General features: G+C 41.9%; 1 protein-coding gene across 2 annotated transcripts in view; it reads left to right on the top strand.

Moving 5' to 3' along the window:
- Positions 1 to 18012, top strand: part of tekt3 (tektin 3) — a 30803-nt gene extending 12791 nt beyond the window's left edge. For both annotated transcript variants that reach the window (XM_043714499.2, XM_088000818.1), the window contains exons 6-8: positions 2266 to 2488; positions 3957 to 4111; positions 17588 to 18012. In XM_043714499.2, the coding sequence (XP_043570434.1) occupies positions 2266 to 2488; positions 3957 to 4111; positions 17588 to 17804 (595 nt within the window). In that variant the 3' untranslated portion in view covers positions 17805 to 18012. The remainder of the gene's footprint in view (positions 1 to 2265; positions 2489 to 3956; positions 4112 to 17587) is intronic.
- The last annotated feature ends 361 nt before the right edge of the window (positions 18013 to 18373 follow it).

The following is an 18373-nucleotide window of genomic DNA, read 5'->3' as shown; positions in this document are numbered from 1 at the left end:
TGAAGTTGATAGAGCCTTGGTAAATTTCTTCAGAGCAACTTGCAGATAGTACACACTGTTTCTGCAAAGTGTTGGTGCTGGAGTGATTGAATGTTAGTGGATGTGATGCCAAACAAGCAGGCTGCCATGTCAGGGATGATATCAAACTTCATGAGTGTTGGTGGAATTGCACTCATCCAGAGCTAGTCCATCATAATCATGAATTGTGCCTCATCGATGGTGGACATGCTGTGGAGAGTCAGGGGAGGGGAGTCTCAAAATTGGTAAGGTCTCAGAGGTGCAAGAGATTGGGGATATGGAAAGGGACCCAGAGATTAAGTGAGATATACCTAAGGTGCAGAATTCCTACCCTCTTACACACTTTAGTAGCCAATGGATTTATACAGTGAGTCCAGTTGAGTTTCTGGTCAGTGATGACCCTAGGATGTTGATAGTTAGGGTCTCAATGATGGTAACACCATTGAATGTTAAGGGCAAGTGATTTGATTGTCCCTTTTGGAGATGATCATTGCTTGGCATTTGTGTGGCTTGAGTGTTACTTGCCACATTTCAGCTGAAGCCTGGATATTTTCCAGGTTTTGTTGCATTCGAACATGGACTGCTTCTGTATCTGAGGAGTTACATATGGAACGTTGTACAATAAATCAGTGAATCACCCCATTTCGGACCTTATGATGGAGGGAAGTCAGTGATGAAGCAGCTGAAGATGGTTGGGTCAAGGATAGCACTCTGAGGAACTCCTGCATCTCGGATGAGTAACCTCCAACAACCACAAACCATCTTCCTTTGTGCCAGCTATGATGCCAACCAGCAGACAGTTTTTCCTCTGATTCCCATTCACTCCAGTTTCGTTGGGGCCCCTTGATGTCAGGTGCAGTCATTTTCACCTCACCTCTGGAATTCAGCTGTTTTGTCCATATTTGAGCCAAGGCTGTAATAAGGTCAGAAGTTGTGTGGCCCTGTCAGAACCCAAGCTGGGCATCAGTGAGAAAGTTAATAGCTATTAATTGAATATTTAAGGGCCTTAACTACTGGTGAGTCTAGAAAATCTACTTTAGAGCTTCTCGTTGAATGTATAATAGTTGAGATGACAAGAAGAGGTAAGTGTATCTCCGTGTTGACTTGTCCAACTATCAACAGGGAGGGGAAAATTATACCCCAGGCCTTACTTATGACTTACTTCAAAAAGCATCTTCAGCAACAAAATATAACTGCAGTATTTCTTGGGAGCTGGGGAGGGTGAAGCCAAAATCGTGGGAAACTTGGCTTGTTTCAGATATGGGGGTGGGGTCCCATAATCTTAATGACTGAACTTTGTTTGCATCTTTTAATGCCATTTTTTCACTTCACAACCAGCTGGTGCATGGAGTTTCAAAATTGGGATAGTAACAGAGATGCTGGAGATTAGGGAGATGGGAAGGAAGCCAGAAATTGGGCATTCTACAGGAGAGGATATCTCCTGTTTCCCCTGGTACACAAGGTGTACCTAAGAATTCAGTCATTTGGTTCAGTTGTCAGAAATCCAATAGTTCAAACATCATTTCACTTTCTGTTAAACTTAGGGTATAGGTACAATGATATCGTCAGCTTATGATTTTGGTATGTTATGAGGCATCCACCAATCATTTGCAAGTGCTCCTTCATTTCCTGAAATCTGAACTTTAAGTTTGAAATGGACAAATCTGATCAAACTGTTTGATCCTGATATGTTAACATATCAATAATCAGTGTGCTTAAAGTCAAGGGCTATCTTGTAAAATAATGTGCAAACCACTTCTAATGAAATACATTCGTTTTATGAATGATAAACAGAAAGTAATTGCAATGCTGAATTGTCCAAACATTTCTCAGACTTCCAAAGTTACTTTGGAATTACGAAACAAATTGAGATATTTCAGCCTGGTATTAGGAGGCTGTTTGTGCTGTATATATTGACATTTGAGGGAATGATGTAAACATACCTTTAGTCAATCATAATAACCCAGGCTCTTATTCAATGAATAGTTTCTTGTCAAACTTTGACAAAAGAACACTACTTGTTTGACATTTGTCAACCTTATTCAAAGAAGTTTTGGAAAAAGTGCAGAGCAGAGAAATGGATCCTGTCTGGAGCTGTGATCCACTTTGGATAAAGAGGAGGAATTCTGTATATCTGTCTGATTTCTTTACTTTTCTCTTTTCTAGCACTGTTGCTCTCCTAATATTTGAAAAGGTAATCGAAGATAGAGATGATTTGAAGTCTTTGTAATTTTTTTAAACACACAGAATTTCAGTTCCGGAGTCTTGGGCCAAGTTTACAGATAATAACATTTTACGATCACAGAGTGAACGAGCTGCATCTGTTAAACTCCGCGATGACATTGAAAGTCTCCTGAATTCAACTTCAAATGAGATGTGGAACCAGTTTAACAATCTAAATGTGTCATTTACAAACCGTATCTCTGAGACAGCTGAAGCCAAAAATAAGTTGCAGACACATCTTGCTAAGGTAAGTGTAGGAGTCAAATAACCTGTCTGACAGAACTCATTTGAATTGTGAACTAGAATTGGTTTTATTGTCACTTGTACTCACAGTGAAACATGTACAGAACTTCACTTATGGCACCATCTTAGGTATGAGAGTACTTAGGTACAGATTCTTGAGTTTATGGTCCAGCTTTAGATTCAATGTGCGATCTGCAAAAGAATTTTGCATCGTATTCCAAAGGTACATTAATATTTACATGGTTTTATTAAACATCTATAAATATGTACATATAATTGCTTTACAAAAATAATACATTACTAGGACGTTGCTAGTAACAGTCACTTAAATATGACTTAGATAAGTGGTTCTCAAATTGGTTTCGTTGAAGGAGATTTTTTTAATGGATTAGACACACTTATCTAAGTTATAATACTATGCCGCAGTTGTAATATGATTAGTGAGAGTCAGCATGGTTTTGTGTGCGAGAAGTTGTGTCTCACTAACTTGATTGAGTTATTTGAAGAAGTGACAAAGAAGATTGATGAAAGCAAAGCAATAGACATTGTCTGCATGGACTCCAGAATATGGTGGAGGTGGGTACAATTACAACATTTAAAAGGATTATGGATGGATACATGAATAGGAAGAATTCAGAGGGATATGGGCCAAGTGCTGGCAAATGGGACCAGGTCAGTTTAGAATATCTCGTCAACATGGACAAGTTGGATCGAAGGGTCTGTTTCCGTGCTGTATAACTCTATGACTCCATTGACATTCCCAGCTAACACATAAATAGTGTTTCTAATGAATAATATATATCAGCAGTAAGACTAGCCGTATTACATGTTTGTTAATGATATCTGCTCAGTGCAAACTTATTCCCCAACCACCACAGGTGCAAGTATTAGCCCAAAAAGGAGGAAAGACATCACCAAAATAAGGGCTGCCACATTACTGACAAACACACACAGTTATAAAGAGAAAAGTATATGAGGACCTGTCTTAGCACCTCACTGACTTACAGATTACATATCTAAATTTTTTTAAAATACCCTTGTGGGAAGGGGTATCGCTGGCTGGCCAGCATTTTTTGCCTTGTCCCTAGTTGCCCTTGAGAAGGCTGTGGTGAGCTGCCTTTTGAACTGCTCCAGTCCATTTGCTGTACGGTTGATCCTCAATGCCATGAGGGAGGGAACTCCAGCACAATTGAATACAAACAAACATAGAGCTGAATAATGCAATCTTGAGGTTAGCCAAAGATTACTTTTCCAAAGAACAAAAGGTTTGTCAACCAGTTTTACCTATGAATGATCAACATGTTGTTACACATTGCTCATTCAGCTGTAGATAAGACTAGCAAACTGAATACTATGGTCTCCCAACAATTATTTCCACCAAACACAATAAAAGCAGGTGGACTTTGTTTCCGGCAAACATTAGAGAATTATATCCATCATTTTCCTCCTCTGTGTTTTCTCTGCTTCTGCAGACCCTTCAAGTCATCTTCCAAACTGAAATGACAATTGAAAGCATCAAGAAGGCCATCAAAGATAAAGAAGCACCTTTAAAGGTGGCTCAAACCCGTTTGGATGAACGTACACGGAGACCAAATGTCGAGCTGTGCCGTGATCCAGCCCAAATACAGTAAGTTAATAAATAAAAATTCGCTCATACAATCTCACTGGGCAGCAAATGCAAGACATTAATGAATGCCTTTGACTTCCTCATATACTCAACATTTTATTTGTATTTTGTACATAAACACCAAAACAAAATTACAACCATACAAAAATATCAAACAGGGAAAACAAACTGAATCTTATAACCTGTCCCTCACAGGTACAATTATTACAATATGCTAAATCCTGAAAATACCAGATACAGGAATGGAGGGCTTGAGTTGGGATCTTTTCACTGAAGTGTAGGAGGTTGAGGGGTGACCTTATACAGGTTTAGAACATCATGAGGGGTATAGGTAAGGTGAATGACAGCTGGGGTGGGGAACTTCAAGACTAGGGAGCATATTTTAATGTGAGAGGAAAACAAAATTTAAAAAGACATGTAGGACATTTGTTTTACGCAGAGAGTGAGAAAGTGAGGTCTGCAGATGCTGGAGATCAAAGTTGAAACTTTATTGCTGGAACAGCACAGCAGGTCAGGCAGCATCCAAGGAACAGGAGATTCGACGTTTCGGGCACAGGCCCTTCTTCAGGAATGAGCAGAGAGTGTTCAGCAGGAGAAGATAAAAGGTAGGGAGGAGGGACTTGGAGGAGGGGCGTTGGAAATGTGATAGGTGGAAAGAGGTCAAGGTGAGGGTGATAGGTCGGAGTAGGATGGAGGCGGAGAGGTCAAGAAGAAGACTGCAGGTCAGGAAAGCGGTGCCGGGCTGGAGGGATTCGGCTGAGACAAGGTGGGGGGAGGGGGGATGAAGAAACTGGTAAAGTCCAAGTTCATCCCCTGTGGTTGGAGGGTTCCCAGTCGGAAGATAAGACGCTCCTCCTCCGACCATCGCGTTGTTGTGGTTTGGCGGTGGATGAGTCCAATGACCTGCATATCCTCGGTGGAGTGGGAGGGGGAGTTGAAATGCTGTGCTACAGGGTGGTTGGGTTGGTTCGTCCGGGTGGCCCAGAGGTGCTCTCTGAATCGCTCCGCAAGTAGGCGGCCTGTCTCCCCAATATAGAGGAGGCCACACCGGCTGCAGCGGATGCAGTAGATGATGTGGGTGGAGGTGCAGGTGAATCTGTGGCGGATATGGAAGATTCCTTTGGGGCCTTGGAGAGAAGTGAGGGGGGAGGTGTGGGCGCAAGTGTTGCACCTCCTGCGGTTGCAAGGGAAGGTGCCGGGAGTGGAGGTTGGGTCGGGGGGGGGGGTGTGGATCTGACAAGGGAGTCGCGGAGGGAGTGGTCTCTACGGAAAGCTGATAGGGGAGGGGAGGGAAATATATCCTTGGTGCTGGGTCTGTTTGGAGGTGGCGGAAGTGACGGCGGATGATGCGCTGTACATGGAGATTGGTGGGGTGGTAGGTGAGGACCAGTGGGGTTCTGTCCTGGTGGCGGTTGGAGGGGCGGGGCTCAAGGGCGGAGGAGCGGGAAGTGGAGGAGATGCGGTGGAGGGCACCGTCGACCACGTCGGGGGTAAATTGCGGTCCTTGAAGAAGGAGGCCATCTGTGTTGTACGTATTTTGAACTGGTCCTCCTGGGAGCAAATGCGGCGGAGACGAAGGAATTGGGAGAATGGGATGGCGTTTTTACAGGGGGCAGGATGGGAGGAGGTGTAGTCCAGGTAGCTGTGGGAGTCGGTTGGTTTGTAGTAGATGTCCGTGTTGATTCGGTCGCCTGAGATAGAAACAGAAAGGTCTAGGAAGGGGAGGGAGGAGTCCGAGACTGTCCAGGTGAATTTGAGGTCGGGGTGGAAGGTGTTAGTGTAGTGGATGAACTGTTCAACCTCCTTGTGGGAGCACGAGGTAGCGCCGATACAGTCATCAATGTAGCGAAGGAAAAGATGGGGGGTGGGGCCAGTGTAGTTGCGGAAGATGGATTGTTCCACATACCCTACGAAGAGGCAGGCATAGCTGGGGCCCATGCGGGTGCCCATGGCTACTCCTTTTGTTTGGAGAAAGTGGGAGGATTGGAAAGAAAAGTTGTTCAGGGTGAGGACCAGTTCGGTCAGTCGAAAGAGGGTGTTGGTGGAAGGGTACTGGGTGGTACGGCGGGAAAGGAAGAAGCGGAGTGCTTTGAGTCCTTCGTGATGGGGGATGGAGGTGTACAGGGACTGGATGTCCATGGTGAAGATGAGGCGTTGGGGACCGGGGAAGCGGAAATCCTGGAGGAGGTGGAGGGCGTGGGTGGTGTCACGAACGTAGGTGGGGAGTTAGTCCCCATTAGTCCAAGATACCTCGACACGGTCCTGTCCCCATTAGTCCAAGAACTCCCCACCTACGTTCGTGACACCACCCACGCCCTCCACCTCCTCCAGGATTTCCGCTCCCCAGTCCCCAACGCCTCATCTTCACCATGGACATCCAGTCCCTGTACACCTCCATCCCCCATCACGAAGGACTCAAAGCACTCCGCTTCTTCCTTTCCCGCCGTACCACCCAGTACCCTTCCACCAACACCCTCCTTCGACTGACCGAACTGGTCCTCACCCTGAACAACTTTTCTTTCCAATCCTCCCACTTTCTCCAAACAAAAGGAGTAGCCATGGGCACCCGCATGGGCCCCAGCTATGCCTGCCTCTTCGTAGGGTATGTGGAACAATCCATCTTCCGCAACTACACTGGCCCCACCCCCCATCTTTTCCTTCGCTACATTGATGACTGTATCGGCGCTACCTCGTGCTCCCACGAGGAGGTTGAACAATTCATCCACTACACTAACACCTTCCACCCCGACCTCAAATTCACCTGGACAGTCTCGGACTCCTCCCTCCCCTTCCTAGATCTTTCTGTTTCTATCTCAGGCGACCGAATCAACACGGACATCTACTACAAACCAACCGACTCCCACAGCTACCTGGACTACACCTCCTCCCATCCTGCCCCCTGTAAAAACGCCATCCCATTCTCCCAATTCCTTCGTCTCCGCCGCATTTGCTCCCAGGAGGACCAGTTCAAAATACGTACAACACAGATGGCCTCCTTCTTCAAGGACCGCAATTTCCCCCCCGACGTGGTCGACGGTGCCCTCCACCGCATCTCCTCCACTTCCCGCTCCTCCGCCCTTGAGCCCCGCCCCTCCAACCGCCACCAGGACAGAACCCCACTGGTCCTCACCTACCACCCCACCAATCTCCATGTCCAGCGCATCATCCGCCGTCACTTCCGCCACCTCCAAACAGACCCCAGCACCAAGGATATTTCCCTCCCCTCCCCTATCAGCTTTCCGTAGAGACCACTCCCTCCGCGACTCCCTTGTCAGATCCACACCCCCCCCCCCCCGACCCAACCTCCACTCCTGGCACCTTCCCTTGCAACCGCAGGAGGTGCAACACTTGCACCCACACCTCCCCCCTCACTTCTCTCCAAGGCCCCAAAGGAATCTTCCATATCTGCCACAGATTCACCTGCACCTCCACCCACATCATCTACTGCATCCGCTGCAGCCGGTGTGGCCTCCTCTATATTGGGGAGACAGGCCGCCTACTTGCGGAGCGATTCAGAGAGCACCTCTGGGCCACCCGGACGAACCAACCCAACCACCCTGTAGCACAGCATTTCAACTCCCCCTCCCACTCCACCGAGGATATGCAGGTCATTGGACTCATCCACCGCCAAACCACAACAACGCGACGGTCGGAGGAGGAGCGTCTTATCTTCCGACTGGGAACCCTCCAACCACAGGGGATGAACTTGGACTTCACCAGTTTCTTCATCCTCCCTCCCCCCACCTTGTCTCAGCCGAATCCCTCCAGCCCGGCACCGCCTTCCTGACCTGCAGTCTTCTTCTTGACCTCTCCGCCTCCATCCTACTCTGACCTATCACCCTCACCTTGACCTCTTTCCACCTATCACATTTCCAATGCCCCTCCTCCAAGTCCCTCCTCCCTACCTTTTATCTTCTCCTGCTGAACACTCTCTGCTCATTCCTGAAGAAGGCCCTGTGCCCGAAACGTCGAATCTCCTGTTCCCTGGATGCTGCCTGACCTGCTGTGCTGTTCCAGCAATAAAGTTTCAACTTACACAGAGAGTGGTCTGTGTGCAGAATGAATTTCCAGGGGAAGTGGTGGATGCGGGTACAGTTACAATGTTTAAAAGACATTTGGATAAGTAAATGACTAGGAAGTGTTTGGAGGGATATGTGCCAAGAGCAAGCAGGTGGGACTAGTTTAGTTTGGGATTATGATCGGCATGGATTGGTTGAACAAAAGGGTCAGATTCTGTGCTATATAATACTATGTGATCTCTTGGGAGAGTCAACCTCATATAAAGCCAATTAGAATCATAGAATGATATAGCACAGAAAAAAGCCGTTTGGTTGATTATGCCAGTACCAACTCTCTGAGGGAGGTTTCCAATTCATACCACTCCCGTGATCTTTCCTTGTCCTCTCTTTGCCTTCTAAGTATCTATCCAATTCTCTTTTGGATATTACGATCCAATCTTTTTCTACTCCCTTTCAGATAGTGCATTCTAGGTCACAAGAACTTTCTGGAAGAACTTCTTTCTTGTGCCAGCTCTTTGCTAATCATTATAATCTTGTGTCTTGTGGTTACTGATTCATCTGCCTGGATTTCTCCAAGTATTCCTGACTTTGAATACCTCTGTTAAATCACCTCTTAACATTCTCAAGTATAAGGAGAATATTCCCATCCTTTCTAAATCCTGTTCATAACTGAAGTTACCCTCTCACTCCTGTTGCAAATCTAGTAAACCTCTTCTATACCTGAATACTTTGCTATCCTTCCTAAAGTGTGGTGCCCAGGACTAATTCCAAAAGAAGCATTATCAGTGTTTTACACAACTGAACACTAGGAAATGGAAAATTCCTCTTCAACTCCAACAAGTGATCAAACTAAACGAATATATCATGTTAATCCAGTTTTACATTCCAGCATATCCACCTCTTTTGCAAGATGCTCTCTATTCCAGTCAGCTTAAGAAGCAATAGTTTTTGAAGGAAACAATAATTTAACATTCATTGGAGAAGCTAAAAACCTATTTTGATTGTTCATAATTGACTGGGAATAGTTCAGAACATCTAACATCGGAGCCACAGTTCCTTCTCCAGAAGAATTAGAGAAGGACAATAAATGTTTCTTTTGCCAACAGCACTCACATTCCATGAACAAATAATAACAAAAAAACTGTTCTCCTTTCATAATTTATAATCCTGACTCCCAGTTCTTCCCATCCCATTTAGTTGAAATAATTGCTTGACATAAACACAACCTCATCATTGTCTAAAACTCAATTAAACTATCCCTAATTTGAAGTTCCTCCAAAATGTGAAGTATAGAGATGCTAGGCTACCCCTCTGCACAGGCTAATGATATTCTCAAAAAAATTCAGACTAGTCGGAAATGACATTCTTTTCCTGAAGTTGTGTTTGGTTCCCTGATATGACCTCCTCTGTCAAACAGAATACCTATTGATTTTATCTCTAATTTTTTTTCTGATGACTAAAACTAAAACTGGCTAACAATGAATCAGGGACTTGAAGGCCATATTGCATAACTTTTCATTTCTATCCATTATTTTGCATCCCTCATACTATTAGGCTCCAATCAGTATTTGCACAAATTTTCTCCCTGAATGAAGAGAAAGTAAATAAAAGGATGTTAAATGCATACATTTTTCCTTGATATCTATTTTATCTATAACATAGATTTTTGTTCCTTCTTTTCGTGAATCAGTGCATAAATTTTTCCTTGATATCTATTTTATCTATAAATTAGATTTTTAAACCTACTTCTCATGAATCAGTACAGGCAAATTTTCCCTATTACAACATACAGCAAAATCGCGTGAATAAAATTTCACTAAAGTAAACATGAATGAGAAACAGAAGGACAGTTGGAGCACAATATGTAGGGTTGCGGCTTCAGAAGACAAGATGCAGCAAAGTCTGACACTGCAACCTTTTGGCCAGTTCTTAAACAAATCCACTAGGTGGGGTGACCTGCTGCAAAGCAAAGGATGCCAAACATCTGAGCAGGCGAGGGATATGCTGTGGTTTGCCACAACCGTACACTGGCTTAGTAACCCATTATAACTGGACACATTCAGGGCTATGCAAACAATTCTGTGTCTACTGGCACCATTACAGATAATATTTTCAACCTCAAAGGAAAGTCATAAAAAATGTAAAGGATGGAAACTGAGAATTCAGGCATCATAATGTATTTGGAATAGATATTCAACCAAACCATCAAAGTATTGATTTTGTCAATTAATTGACCCTTCTAATAGGTGCATTGTAACAAGAATTGTAACTTAATAATCCCTTTAACAGGCAGATCAAATTATATATATTTTTTCATCTTAGTGAGTCCTCCAGATTATGAGGACGATGTTTCTGCAGTACCTCAGAATTTCTTCTTATAGCCTTCACTGGTGAGGGGGTAGATGTGTAATTTAGTGGATCTGGAGACAGGGAAGAACCTATCTATGTTAATAGAAGGAAACTATCCTAATAACAGTATATCAAATACACTGCAATATTTTTATACCACAAGAAGTTTGATCAATCTACAGTTGAGTAGACATCAGAAACTATGCTCATGCTATATTCAGACTTTGGTCTGCTACTCTGCTGTATTTTCACAGGTGCTGTCACAGTCCTATATTATTACCTTGATAAAGTTGTTGTCCCTCGTGTGAGTCCAAGATAATAGGTATTAGCAAACTTCTCAATCACAGGGACCATTGCAATTAAGTTTCATTCGGTTGCCACTCAATGCCCATACACTCAATCTTTGCATGAGGAGTCATTGTATTCCTATTGGAAACAGCCCTCTTTCTTCATGGAGCACAGGCAGATATTGTGTGCACACTGGCATCCTGATATAAAACACTTAACGCAGCATAGATTGAACAGTGGACCTAGAATCTTCCTGCATTACAATGTTCAGTAACACATTGGACAGTGTATTTTCACTAAGCCAAGGGGAGAACTCAAGAATTTTATTTTACTGGTGAAAGAGCACATGCTTATCAGCAGTGTTAAATAATTTTAAGCATATAAAATCCTTTACTCATGTTCTTTTAAAATCAGTGTTCGGTACTTTAGGATTCAAGATATTTATTGCGGGGCACTGAGCATACTGCACACAGTCGGAATACTGTTCAGAAGTGACCAGTTGGATTAGAATTTCCAATTGTTGCTAATCTGTTATGGATCCAAAAGTGAATGCATAATTCCATAGCTACAAGTTTGCATCTTTATAACTTCAAAAAAATTCTGAGTTCCCACTCAGTCTGTCAGCTTCCACCCATTGTTTTAAATTCATTACGTGACCTGCCCAGAATCTCCACTGTGTCATCTTGAGTCATCAAATTGTCATGGAGTGCATCGTGAACTGTTTGTTGTAAAAAGGTGAAAACATTATGAAAGTGATATAACAACAGTGTGGCTAACATAGAAACTGTTGCTATGATCGTGGCAACTGTGCAGCTTTTCAAAGGGCCTCATGCATGCTGCCTTCACAGTAACATAAACCTGTTTGAGCTTCAAAGAAACCTTCCTACTGGAGATGTGAATAATATAGTTACAGCCATTGGAGATTCACATATTGATAGGATACCAAAGGTAACATCCTGTTTTTAAATCTATTTCCATGCAGCATTATACCCAGAGCACAGGTTATATTATGGATTTTCCATATTCCGACTAAAGAGAGGAAGAAAGATATTTCCAGAGTTTTTTTGCTTTATTAACCCAGTAGAATGTTGGCCAGTTGGAGTTTTAACTCCTGAAAATCATTTTCACGACATGATAACCAACTAAACATTAATCACCTCCAGGTTATGATGAGAGAATTCAGAATATATTTTGTGCCTGTATTTTCAATTTTAACAAACAACATTGTGTTTTTCTTCAGAATATTTTTAAAAATGGATGCATTGCCTTAAATAAAGAGCTTATGTCATGAGTATGAAAGGTCAGCAATTCATGAGAAATAGGCTCTCAAATTACTGTTGGCACGAACTATTAAATGTACTTGTAATAATATCAAGGCTCCTGTTACTTAAAAACTGTACTAACAAAAAATAAATGATAATTAGTTTTATTTAATTTGATTTAGAGTTGCCAGAATCCCAAAGATGTTATTTTTCACACATTAGCAAAAATCTAGTTCTTTGTGAACTAATTGTTGAGGTAGGTGCAAGAAGGTACCTTAAAAGTTTGGATTATACTGAAGATCATACTACTTCTCCAATGAAGGTTCACTGGACTCAAAACTCTGTCTCTCTACACAGATTCTGCCAGAGCTGCTGATATTCTCCAGCACTTTCTGTCTTTGTTTCAGATTTCCAGCATCTGCAGTTTTATATTAAGACACTATTTTTGGATTTCTTTTCTTATAATTGAGGTCTGATGGAAATAAATCAAATGTTTGGATTTACCAAAGAATAAATTTTGAGAATATAAACTTCTGGTAATATTAACACTCAAATGGGAAACCAAGACACAAAATGCTTGGTTACATTTCTTGCTCTTCTACAAAGTTCATTTTAATACTTATTTGCTATGGTATTTGTTCCTGTCTTTTCTGCTGATTTGTTGAGGCCTGTTATTTGTTCCCAGTCTTTTCCCTTAATTACTCTGTAATGTGATGAAATTCAGTCTGGGACAATGAGCTACATGGCCTGGAAGAAAAGAATGCTAAAATTTCATGTTTTATACAAAAACAAATAATTATTTGTGATTAATGAAATTAAGTTTCTTGCTTGCAATTAAGTGCACTGACCTTGAAATTTGATTGATTTTAACATTGAATTTATCAAATAATTTCACAAAGGAAGACACATATAATGTACCAGAAATGATGGGGGGGACAGGGTTTAGTGAGAGGGAGAAATTAAAGCAAATCATTATTCGTAGAGGAATGGTGTTGGAGAAATTAATGGAATTAAAAACTGATAAATCCCCAGGACATGATAAACTACATAGTGGATGCATTGGTGATCAACTTCCAAGATTCTGGAACAGTTCCTACAGATTGGAGTGTAGCTAATGTAACTCCACTATTTAAAAAGGAAGGTACAAAGAAAACAGGAAATTATAAACCAGTGAGTTCTGACGTCAGTATTGGGAAAAACACTCGAGTTTGTTATCAAGTATTTTATAGCAGAGGGCTTAGAAAACAGTAGTAGAATCAGACAGAGTCTGCATGGATTTACAAAAGGGAAATGATACTTGACAAATCTACTGGAAGTCTTTGAGCATTTAACTAGTAGAACTGATCAAGAGGAGCCAAAGGATGTGATTTATTTGAATTTTCTACAAGGGTTTTCAATAAAGTACCACATAAGGGACGAATGTTTAAAATTAAAGTGCATAGGATTGGGAGTATTGTATTGAGATGAATACAAAATTAATTGTTAGACAGGAGACAAAGAGTGTGAATAAATGGGTCTATTTCTAAATGGCAGGCAGTGAATAGTGGGGTATTGCAGGGATCAGTACTAGGATCCCAGATATTCATAATTTATATTAATGATCTAGATGAGAGGACGAAATGTAATGTCTCAAAATTTGGAGATGACATAAATCTGGGTGGAAGGTGAGCTGTGAGCTCACCCATATTGGCCTTTTCCATGAGGAAGATGCGGAGATGTTGCAGTGTGATTTGGACAGGCTGAGTGAGTGGGTAAATGTATGGCTGATGCATTATAATGTGGATAAATGGGAGGTGATCCACTTCGATAGCAAAAGTAGACAGGCAGATTATTCTTTGAATGGCTGTAAATTGAGAGAGAGGAATGTTCAGCAAGAAAAAAAATGAAAGAACTGCAGATGCTGGAAATCAGAAAAAAAAACAAATTGCTGGAAAAACGCAGTAGGTCTGGAAGTATATGTAAAGAAAAATCAGAGTTAACGTTTCGGGTCCAGTGACTCTTCTTCAGAACTGTTCTGATTTCTCTCCATAGATGCTGCCAGACCTGCTGAGCAATGTTTTTCCAGCAATGTTCAACGTGATGTGGCTATCCTTGTGCACTAGCTTTTGAAATTTAGAACAATGAACAAAGAACCCTACAGCACAGGAGTAGACCCATCGGCCCTCCAAGCCTGCAGTGATCCAGATCCTCTATCTAAACCTGCTGCCTATTTCTAAGGATCTGTATCCCTCTGCTCCCTGCCCATTCATGTAATTGTCCAGATACATCTTAAATGATACTATTATGCCCGCCTCTACCACCTCTGCTGGCAACGTGTTCCAGGCAGCCACCACCCTCTGCTTAAGAACTTTCCACACATATCTCCCTTAAACTTTTCCCCTCTCATCTTAAACCTGTGACCCCTAGTAATTGAGTCCCAAATTCTGGGAAAAAGCTTCTTGCTATCCACCCTGCCTACACCTCTCATGATTTTGTAGACCTCAATCAGGTCCCCCCCTCAACCTCCATCTTTCTAATGAAAATAATCCTAATCTACTCAACCTCTCTTAATAGATAGCGCCCTCTATACCAGGCAACATCCTGGTGAACCTCCTCTGCACCCTCTCTAAAGGATCTACATCCTTTTAGTAATGTGGCGACCAGAACTGCATGCAGTATTCCAAATGTGGCTGAACCAAAGTCTTAAACAACTGTAACATGATCTGCCAACTCGTATACTCAATACTCTGTCTGATGAAGGAAAGCATGCCGTGTGCCTTTTTGACCATTGTATTGACCTGCGTTGCTACCTTCAGGGTACAATGAACCTGAACACCCAGGTCTCCCTGTACATCAATTTCCCCCAGGGCTTTTCCATTTACCATACAGTTTGCTCTTGAATTGCATCTTCCAAAATGCATCACCTCGCATTTGCCTGGATTCAACTCCCTCTGCCATTTCTCTGCCCAACTCTCCAATCTATCTATATCCTGCTGCATTCTCTGAAAGCTCTCTTCACTATCTGCTACTCCTCCAATTTTAGTGTCATCAGCAAACTTGCGAATCAATCCACCTATACCTTCCTCCAGATCATTTATGTATATCGCAAACAACACTGGTCCTGAAAAGTGGCCGAGCAGAGGCTGATAGCTAAGTTCGGTACCCATAGGGAAGGCCTCAACAGGGACCTTGGGTTCATGTCACATTACAGGTGACCACCATTACACTATACACACACACAGATACTTCTACACACACACACACACTCTCTCTCACACACCGGCACTCCTATACACACATACACACGGACACACATACACACAGACACCCACACACACCGTTACAGACATACATGCACCCCCTCACAGACTTAAGACACTCAGCACTCACTACACACACACATATACACTTTCTAGCACTCACAACCCCCAACCCAGACAGACAGACACACACAGACAGACAAAGCCCCACATGCACACATATATTTTGTGGGGTGAATTTGTATTTGAAGGGTTACATTGTACTTTGTTCAAAAACTGCATGCATTCATGTAGAACTCCATTATCTATCTTTTTAGATTAGAATCAATCTAAACATCATGGCATAGACAGAGAACACAGGGGGCCAATACCTTCAACATATTGTCTAGCTATTACCATTGTTAATAGCTAACGCGAGAATGCAACTTTTTAAAAAAAAGTTTTTGTGATTTACACATGAAAGAAGTGAAACTATCACTGTATTCTAACAGATGAAAGGCTTAAAAGACAATCAATTTTTCAAAGTATAATTTCAGTTACATCACACTGTAAATTTTTGCTATAAATTCTGTGTGTTAGGATTGAGCCCTCCACTACCACCTGATGAAGGAGCATCGCTCCGAAAGCTAGTAAGCTTCCAATTAAACCTGTTGGACTATAACCTGGTGTTGTGTGATTTTTAACTTTGAACACTGGTCCCAGCACAGATGCCTGTGGAATATCACTGGCTACAGTTCTCCATTTTGAGAAACTCCCTTCTACTACTACTCCCTGTTTCCTGTTGCCCAGCCAGTTCTCTATCCATCTAGCTGTAAAACCCTGGATCCCATGCAACTTCACTTTCTCCATCAGCCTACTATGGGCAACCTATTCAAATGCCTTACTGAAGTCAATGTAAATGAGACCTACAGCCCTTCCCTCATTAATCAATTTTGTCACTTCCTCAAAGAATTCTGTTAAGTTAGTAAGACGTGACTTCACTGCACAAAACCATGTTGCCTATCACTGATAAGCTCATTTTCTTCCAAAAGGGAATACATCCTATACCTCAGTATCATCTTCAGCAGCTTCCCTACCACTGATGTCAGGCTCACTGGTCTATAATTTACCTGGAGTATCCCTGTTACTCTTCTTAAACAACGGGAAAACATTAGCAATTCTCCAGTCCTCCGAGACCTCACCATGTTCAAGGATGCTGCAAAGAGATCTATTAAAGCCCCAGCTATTTCCTCTGTCACTTCCCTCAGTAACTTGGGATACATTCCATCTGGACCTGGGGACTTGTCTACCTTAATACCTTTTAGAATACACAACATTTCCTCCTTTCTTATGCCAACTTGACTTGGAGTAATCAAACATCTATTCCTAACCTAAACATCCATCATGTCTTTCTCCTCGGTGAATACCAATGCAAAGTGCCCATTAAGAATCTCACCCATTTTCTCTCACTCCACACATAACTTTCCTCTTTTGTCCTAGAGCGTGCTGCTGCAGCAGGCAGGAAAAAACTGTGTATTGGCCTTCATAGTGAGAGGATTTGAGTAAAGGAATGAAGATATCTTGCTGAACCTACACTTGGAATATTTTTGTCTCCTTATCTGAGGAAGGATATTCTTGCTGTAGAGGTTAGGGTTAGGCTTAGCTTTACCAAATTGACTCCTGGGATGACAGGACTGAGGTATGAGGAAAGATTGAGTTGTTTAGGATTGTGTATTCACTACAGTTTAGAAGAATGAGGATGGGAGTCTAATAGAAACTTTTAAAATTCGAACAGAACCAGAGAGGTAGATGCAGGAAGGATATACTCGGGTAGTGAGTTCAAAACCAAGGTCTTAAACTAAGAATTTAGATTTTTTAGGACTGAGATGAGGAGAAATTTCTTTGCACAGAGTGTGGTGAGCCTGTAGAATTCACTACCTCAGAAAGTGGTTGAGGCCAAAACATAATGTGTTTCCTCGATGGAGGTAGATATAGTTTTATGCATCTATGTTTCTATATTGTAACTACCTCAATTCACCTCGTGAGAATTATGGATAAATGTTGTCCTCGTGTAGTTTCATCATTATACTAGGAGATTCGTGACTTAAATAAGTGTCCTACTCCATGATGTTAATAAACTGGACAAGATGCAACATGGGCCAACTAAGATAGCACAATATTCCTCAATCAGCAGCACATTAAATAAGTAAGGAATCTTCATAGTCATCAAATGGAAGAGAAGCAAGTGATATAATGTAAAAACTTGTTGGAGTTATATTTCATTTAAAGCTTAACTTAGAAAGTTTCTTGAGGCCTTTTTTTTCACTGTCTTTATTACAGCCTTGTTAATGAAGTCCATGAACTTGATAACACCATTCAGACCTTGCAGCAGAGGCTAAAGGATGCTGAAGACACTCTACAAATGCTGGTACATAAAAAATCATCCCTGGAGTATGACCTCTCTGTTAAAGCAAACACGCTGTTCATTGACCAAGAAAAGTGTATGGGAATGCGTAAAAGTTTCCCAAGCACCCCTAGACTGGTTGGATACACGTGAATAAAGAAAAAAGATATTGCCTTTCAGATTACAATGAACAGATTTGCCTGACATTGTCAATGGTACAATTACTGAAAAATAGACTATTTCTGGTGATGGGGTGCTATTTGAAAATCTGTATTGAATATCAAAGTCAAGTAACTCACAAAAGCTGTAAGCACCAGTGTGTTATGATCTTTCAACAAATTAAAGACTATCTGAAACTCAACATCATCACTGAGGTATTTTATTTACTTTATGGTTGCTCTGTTTCTAGAAAATAGCCTTGTAGTCTTGGTACACTACAAGGCAATGATATATTATAGATTACATGACACAACATATTATCGCTGGTGATTTTCACATGTGGCAGATCAGCAAATATAAAAATCAAAACATCAGTTTAGAATACACATTTTCAAAAGGGTAATGAATATTTACTGAAAAGCAGAAATTTGCAGATTGATTTTAAAAGAAGAAGGGAGGAAGACTAATGCATCATTCTTTCAAAAAGCCAGCACAAAACTGATGGATCAAATAGCCTCCTTTGCTGTATGTTTTTTTTCATGCAATCTCTTCTTTTAGTGCAG

This window comes from Chiloscyllium plagiosum, unplaced genomic scaffold, assembly GCF_037043375.1.
Source record: "Chiloscyllium plagiosum isolate Xiang-an unplaced genomic scaffold, Cpla_swu_hap1 HiC_scaffold_25, whole genome shotgun sequence".
NCBI lineage: Eukaryota > Metazoa > Chordata > Chondrichthyes > Orectolobiformes > Hemiscylliidae > Chiloscyllium > Chiloscyllium plagiosum.
The sequence above is the reverse complement of the archived record's forward strand: the minus strand, read 5'-3'. Positions and strand labels throughout refer to the sequence as shown.